This window comes from Haliotis rubra, unplaced genomic scaffold (assembly GCF_003918875.1).
Source record: "Haliotis rubra isolate DU_JTF1 unplaced genomic scaffold, ASM391887v1 Scf526, whole genome shotgun sequence".
Classification (NCBI taxonomy): domain Eukaryota; kingdom Metazoa; phylum Mollusca; class Gastropoda; order Lepetellida; family Haliotidae; genus Haliotis; species Haliotis rubra.
In genome coordinates, this window is record NW_025767220.1 from 3,232 (window position 1) to 10,747 (window position 7,516).

The 7,516-nt window shown below is 44.9% G+C and overlaps 1 protein-coding gene across 1 annotated transcript; it reads left to right on the plus strand.

Annotated features, from left to right (window-relative positions):
• Nucleotides 1–685: 685 nt before the first annotated feature.
• On the plus strand, nucleotides 686–1,793 carry LOC124252843. Its single transcript, XM_046686515.1, has 3 exons — nucleotides 686–913; nucleotides 1,081–1,455; nucleotides 1,656–1,793. Exons 1-3 carry the CDS (start codon nucleotides 686–688, stop codon nucleotides 1,791–1,793), a joined length of 741 nt encoding a protein of 246 aa, XP_046542471.1.
• Nucleotides 1,794–7,516: the final 5,723 nt, after the last annotated feature.

The following is a 7,516-nucleotide window of genomic DNA, read 5'->3' on the forward strand; positions in this document are numbered from 1 at the left end:
CGGTATACCAGTCCATGGTAGCAATAATAGTAATGAAAACAAACGTTTGATCCTTTGTTGTGATAAATGGCCCATAAAACATTCTAACGGCAGAGTTCAAACATGACGCCATTTTTTTCTCAGACGATATTGTTTTCTTAACAACTAGTTATAAGCATGTATGCATGGGTCTCTGCTGAAACTATGTTGTTGTTAGAAAGCTGAGAAGTTGAACTCTTTTGTTTACGATAGTTTATTCATGTAAGTAGCTTGACTCAAACGTGCCATCGCACGAATAAAAGTTTGTTTCAGTCGATGTCGTTACATTTTAACGAGACAAAATGAGTCTAATAGCGTGGTTGTAGAGGTGTCGTACCTGGAAGTAGACATTTGTTATTACAGTAAAATCCTTTGATGTTCGGCCGAGGTAGATACATGTTGTTTTAAAGGATTAATGAGATGGGTGACACTAAAACTTGAACTGGTGAGTGAACTCGGAGTTCACTAATTAGTGATATGAACTCACTAGTTCTAACTATGAACATAGTTGCTGATATGAACTCACTAGTTAAATGACAAATAACACAATTATGATTATTTGATTGATATCAACTCACAAATTAACTATAGAATTTAGATTGATTGATATAAACTCACACTGGGTATATATCATGGTAATTCCACCAAGAATCTATCACTGTCAAAAATGGCAAACCAGCAGTTAGACTATAAGTTTCTCCCGACTTCACGTGGTGGACGTTATCTAGTTGTTGAAGGCTTTGTGTTTCGATTGAATCGAAGACGCAACGATGCTTCATGGGCATCTTGGAGATGCCAGGAGAAGACATGTGCTGCGACTGTCTCTACTGTGAACGACATCATCACCAAGCATCCCAGCCCACATAACCATGGACCTGTCCATAATGAGATAAAGGTATGTTGTGCGTAAATGTATCTATAAATTATAATATTAAAATGGTATAAAGCTCTGCTACATTTGTTCATTATTTGCACAATTTTAGACAAATGTGCTCGAAAAGCACTTCATTAGATTTATGCAGCCATAACATTACATTAATTTTGGTTATATCTTATTTACAGGTCAGAGAGACACTGGACAGGATGAAGATGGTGGCCAAGTCATCTCTGGGTCCGATACCGACGCTGTACAACGAGGTTCTGGCCTCAGTGAGCGATGGTCCTTGGACGGAAGAGAACAGGTCGTTCATCGCAGAAATGCCGACGTACGACACCGTCAAGAACAGACTGTACCAGGCCCGAAGATCCACCTTCCCACCCATCCCATCTTCCCGACGAGAAATCGTGATCCCAGACGAGTTCAAAACAACCAACGCTGGCGAGCCCTTTGTCATCATCAACGATGGCGACGACGATAAGATCCTTGGCATGACGACAACGGTGAACATGCAACATCTTTGTGCTGCCGAAGTTGTGTATGGTGACGGAACCTTTTATGTCTGACCATCACTCTTCCTGCAGCTGTACACTCTCCATGCCACCCAGTGGGTGGAAGGACATATACCCCAGACAGCGTGGAACCACTACCAGAACACCGGTCCAAGAACCAATAACCACCTGGAAGGTTGGCATGGTCGCCTTAAGAAAATTATTTCTAAGGCTCACCCCAATGTCTTCGAGATGTTGTCTTTCCTCAGGAAAGAGCAGAAACTGAACGAAATCAAGCTTGTTCAGTACGCTGCTGGGAGGAAACCGCCACCAAAAGGAGGAAGTACATCCATGTCGTCGACTCAAGACTAGAGACTCTGAAGCAAGAACTCGAGATGGTGCCATGAGTGTCATGGTTTACGCTGATGCCGTGTCGCATCTAATGAAGTCACAGTGAACTGACATTTAGTGTGTGACTTTGAAGTGTGATGCAGTAGACCTAGTGCTAAGTACTGAATGCAATGTTAATCATGCTTTGTGTATATTATTATTTAATTTATGTATGTAATATTAATGTAAATGAACTAATAAAATAAAATAGTGATACCTGATACTTGTACATGACAGTGTTGACAATATCATTTTTGTGATATTTGTGTATATTTATTGAACTTTATTGTATACATATGACTTTATGAAATAAAAGTAAGAACGAAACTATGCTATGTATTTTGTTTTACCTTGGGAATGGTTTGTGGATGTATTCCATCTATTTACCAGTTAACATTTTTGTATGACCCATGTGGTTGAAATAACATAGAACCTCCATTGTTCTCTGGAGGCAGTGGACTTGAAAATCCTTACATGCTCCACTGGTTTGTTGTTTTAAACATCACAAATGTCTACTTCCAGGTATGTAACCGTTGTAGACAGGCATTACAGAGTTAATGCGCATGTCAGGGAAGTCATTGTGACAATGCCTTTAAGGAGATATGTCAGGAAGTCATTGTTTGCCAGCAGTTGAAATGCTTATCGATAGGAGATCCAGCCCAAAGGTACGAAGTTCGGAAAACTTCATGGATAAAATATTTTTCGAGGTTGCGTTTCTAACCTCGAAAACCTCGAAAATTAGATACCTCGAAAGAGTTACAATGCCTTTAAGGAGATATGCCAGGAAGTCATTGTTTGCCAGCAGTTGAAATGCTTATCGATGGGAAATCTAGCCCAAAGGTACGAAGTTCGGAAAAATTCATGGATATAATATTTTCGAGGTTGCGTTTCTAACCTCGAAAACCTCGAAAATTAGATACCTCGAAAATTTCCCGGTATACGGTACAAACGTTTCCATTCGAATTTGGAAGAACAACTTTATGAAAACCTTTTATCAGAACAGGCGTCCAGTTCGCTCACTTGAATACTGACACAATTCAAGAGAATAATTCAAGTGCAAAACAAATTGTAATCATTTTCAGACTTTGCTTGGCCACAGTTTCCATGCTTTCCAAAGTGCTAAGCTCATGACAAACAATATGATCAACCAATGCTTTGTGTCTATCATGCTTAAAGGCCTTGTGCTTCTATCATATTGAAATGCTCAGTGTCTACCATGTGTCCATGCTTTGTGTCTATCATGCTTAAAGGCCTTGTGCTTATCATGTTGAAATGCTCAGTGTGTACCATGTGTACAGGACTTGTGTTTTCCATGGTATATATCTCACCGTTCTGCATGGACACGTGGATTCGCTGTGCTCCCCTAGGAGGTGATCATGTCGTTCTGGTGCAGGGACTCAGGGTCTCGGATGCCGTTCAGGATGTGGTACATCATTGTACCTGAAAATACCATCGATACTGTGCCTGATATGGCCGTTGGTTAGTGCAGATGTGTATAAATACCATTTGAAGAAACATTCAGTTAGTATTCAGCAATGCGGGAGGTTTTGTAGCAATAGCAAACAGGAGAGATGTACGCACTCTTCAGAAAATTGGCGTGATTGTCCAGGTTGTTCCGGTAGGCCATCGGGGAGCTTGCTGAACGCTGTATTGGTCGGAGCGAGGAGGGTCACTTGAGGTCCTACCGGAAGACAAATGATACATTATATATTCACGGAAGAGATAAGTTCAGCAACACACGTGTTTTTGTGTCTTTCAACACGGAAAGGGCTTCTTTCTGTCAAAGTAAAGTTGGTGTGTCCGTTCTACCAGAATATGTTAAATTAATGTGAAAGCATGCTAACGATTACACCCAGTATTCACTCAGAACAGCTAAATATTGATAGAGAAAATGTCTAAACGGTGGAAAAATGTCTGCAAGACGTAAGCATTTTACTTACTCTCGAGCTCGCTCCAGACTCCAGTTTTCATCAAGTCCGTTATCAGGGTGCTGAACTGGCCATAGCCCTGACTCAGAACACTTGACTGATACTACCATGCGTCATGTTGCCATAAGTACTTCAAGCTGCCATGTGTACCGTTGCCATGAGTACCGTTGCCATGTGTTATGTTCCCATGCTTGAGTACAGTTGAAGCCCCAGATTCCGTCGGGGCAAAAGTGTGCTGTTGCCATGAGTACCGTTGCCATGTGTACTGTTGCTATGGTAAGTACAGTTGACACCCTAGGTTCCTGTTGGGACAAAATGTTGTTGCCATGTGTACCATTCCCATGGAAGGTACAGTTTTACCCCAGGTTCCGTTGACGGAATATACCATTAGCATGCACGATTGGGTGATTGACATTGTTGGTGTTGTATGTGAAGTCTCATATGGGTACTGTTGCCATTGTTGTTTATTTCGGTAGTCCTGATCCCTGAAGCATGACCTTGCTCACAAGGAAGATGAAGCCGTTCGAGGCTCTCTTGTTGAATCCAGTTATATCCACACCGTTCACAAGCACTGACTGCACAAACAGAAACGAACAGACTCACTTGGGCCAAGGACTAAATCTACTCCATACAAATGCTATCTACCACCGTGTATATTTGATATGTGATCTCGCATATAGTCCTTCATTGATTATGTTTTTAACTAGCATATACCCTCTTTCTATATGAACACACACCCTATCCTGTCACACAATCATCTAACATACACCTTCCCCTGCACACTGTCAGGAATAGGTTCTATCTAGCATACACCTTCCCCTGCACACTGTCAGGAGTAGATTCTATCTAGCATACACCTTCTTCCTGCACACTGTCAGGAGTAGGTTCTATCTAGCATATACCTTCCTGCACACTGTCAGGAGGGGGTTCTATCATTAGCATATACCTCCCATGCACACTGTCAGGAGTGGGTTCTATCTAGCATACACCTTCCTGCACACTGTCAGGAGTGGGTTCTATCTAGCATACACCTTCCTGCGCACTGTCAGGAGTGGGTTCTATCTAGCATACACCTTCCCTGCACACTGTCAGGAGTGGGTTCTATCTAGACATACACCTTCCCTGCACACTGTCCAGGAGTGGGTTCTATCTAGCATACACCTTCCCCTGCACACTGTCAGGAGTAAGGTTCTATCTAGCATATACCTTCCCTGCACACTGTCAGGAGTAGGTTCTATCTAGCATACACCTTCCCCTGCATCCTGTCAGGAGTAGGTTCCATCCCTAGCACACCTTCCTGTCAGGAGTGCCAGGTTCTATCCATCTACCTTCCCTGCACACTGTGGGGAGTAGGTTCTATCTAGCCTGCACCTTCCCACACTGTCAGGAGTGGGTTCTATCCTAGCATACACCTTCCCTGCACACTGTCAGGAGTAGGTTCTATCTAGCTATATTACCTTCTGCACACTGTCGGGAGTGGGGTTCTATCTAGCATATACCTTCCCTGCACACTGTCAGGAGTGGGTTCTATCTAGCATACACCTTCCCTGCACACTGTCAGGGAAGTGGGTTCTATCTAGCATATACCTTCCTGCACACTGTCAGGGGAGTAGGTTCTATCTAGCATACACCTTCCCTGCACACTGTCAGGGATTAGGTTCTATCCAGCATACACCTTCCCTGCACTGTCGGGGTAAGGTTCTATCTAGCATGCACCTTTCCTGCACTGTCAGGAGTGGGTTCTATCTAGCATCCACCTTCCCTGCACACTGTCAGGGAGTGGGTTCTATCTAGCATACACCTTCCCCCACACTGCTTCCAGAGTAAGGTTCTATCTAGCATACACACCTTCCCTGCACACTGTCAGTAGTGGTTCTCCATCTAGCATATACCTTTCCCCTGCACACTGTCAGGAGTGGGTTCTATCTAGCATACACCTTCCTGCACACTGTCAGGAGTAGGTTCTATCTAGCATTTCACCTTCCTGCACACCATCAGAGTGGGGTTCTATCCAGCATACACCTTCCCTGCACACTGTCAGAGTAGGTTCTATCTAGCATATACCTTCCCTGCACACTGTCAGAGGGTTCTCATCTAGCATACACCTTCCCCGCACAGACTGTCAGAGTAGGTTCTATCTAGCATATTACCCTCTGCACACCAGGAGTGGGTTCTGTATCTAGCATATACCTTCCCTGCTCTCACTGTCAGGAGTAGGTCTCTATCATCTAGCATACACCTTTCCCTGCACACTGTCAGGAGTGGGTTCTATCTAGCATACACCTTCCCCTGCACACTGTCAGGAGTAGGGTTCTATCTAGCATACACCTTCCCTGCACACTGCCAGGATTAGGTTCTTATCCAGCATACACCTTTCCTGCACACTGTCAGAGTAGGTTCTATCTAGCATATACCTCCCCTGCACACTGTCAGGGAGTGGGTTCTATCTAGCATTGGGCACCTTCCCCCTGCACACTGTCATAGGAGTGGGTTCTATCTAGCATATACCTTCCCCTGCACACTGTCAGGAGTGGGGTCTCTAGCTAGCATATGCCTCCCCCTGCACACTGTCAGGAGTGGGTTCTATCTCGCATACACCTCCCCTGTACACTGTCAGAGTAGGTTCTATCTAGCATATACCTTCCCCCTGCACACACTGCCGTGAGTAGGCTCTATCTAGCATATACCTCCCTGCACACTGTCAGGAGTAGGGTTCCTATCCAGCATACACCTTCCCCTGCACACTGTCAGAGTGGGTTCTATCTAGCATACACCTTCCCCGCACACTGTCAGAGTAGGTCTCTATCTAGCATATACCTTCCCCTGCACACTGCCAGTAGTAGGTTCTATCTAGCATACACCTCCCCCGCACACTGTCAGGAGTAGGTTCTATCTTAGCATATACCTCCCCTGCACACTGCTTCAGGAGTGGGTTCTATATAGCATATATACCTTCCTGCACACTTCTCTCAGGAGTAGGTTCCATCTAGCATATACCTTCCCTGCACACCGTCAGAGTAGGTTCTATCTAGCATACACCTTCCCTGCACACTGTCAGAGTAGGTTCTTATCTGAGCATACACCTCCCCTGCACACTGTCGGGATTAGGTTCTATCTAGCATACACCTTCCCTGCACACTGTCAGGAGTAGGTTCTTATCTAGCATATACCTTCCCTGCACACCCTCGTCGGGGATAGGTTCCTATTCAGCATACACCTTCCCCTGCACACTGTCAGGAGTGGGTTTCTATCTAGCATACACCTCTCCCCGCACACTGTCGTGGATTAGGTTCTATCTGTAGCATACACCTTCCCCTGCACACCGTCAGGAGTAGGTTCTATCTAGCATACACCTTTCCTGCATTCTGTCAGAGTAGGTTCCATCTAGCAAGCATGAAGACCTTCCCGCACACCGTCAGGAGTAGGTTCTATCTAGCATACATTCCTCCCTGCACACCGTCAGAGTAGGTTCTATCTAGCATACACCTTCCTGCACACCGTCAGGAGCGGGTTCTATCTAGCATATACCTCCCCCGCACACCGTCAGGAGTGGGTTCTATCTAGCATACACCTTCCCGCACACTGTCGGGATTAGGTTCTATCTAGCATGTTGTCTTCCCCGCACACCGTCAGAGTAGGTTCTATCTAGCACATACACCTTCCCGCACACCGTCAGGAGTGGGGTTCTATCTAGCATGTTGACCTTCCCTGCACACTGTCAGGAGTAGGTTCTATCTAAAGATACCACCTTCCCTGCACACTGTCAGGAGTGGGGTTCTATCTAGCATACACCTTCCCTGCACACCGTCAGA

Coding starts and splice junctions, on each gene's coding strand:
- LOC124252843 (XM_046686515.1), top strand. CDS start 686: ATGGCAAACCAGCAGTTAGACTATAAGTTTCTCCCGACTTCACGTGGT. Junction 914..1,080: donor CTGTCCATAATGAGATAAAG/GTATGTTGTGCG, acceptor TCTTATTTACAG/GTCAGAGAGACACTGGACAG. Junction 1,456..1,655: donor ATGGTGACGGAACCTTTTAT/GTCTGACCATCA, acceptor GTCTTTCCTCAG/GAAAGAGCAGAAACTGAACG.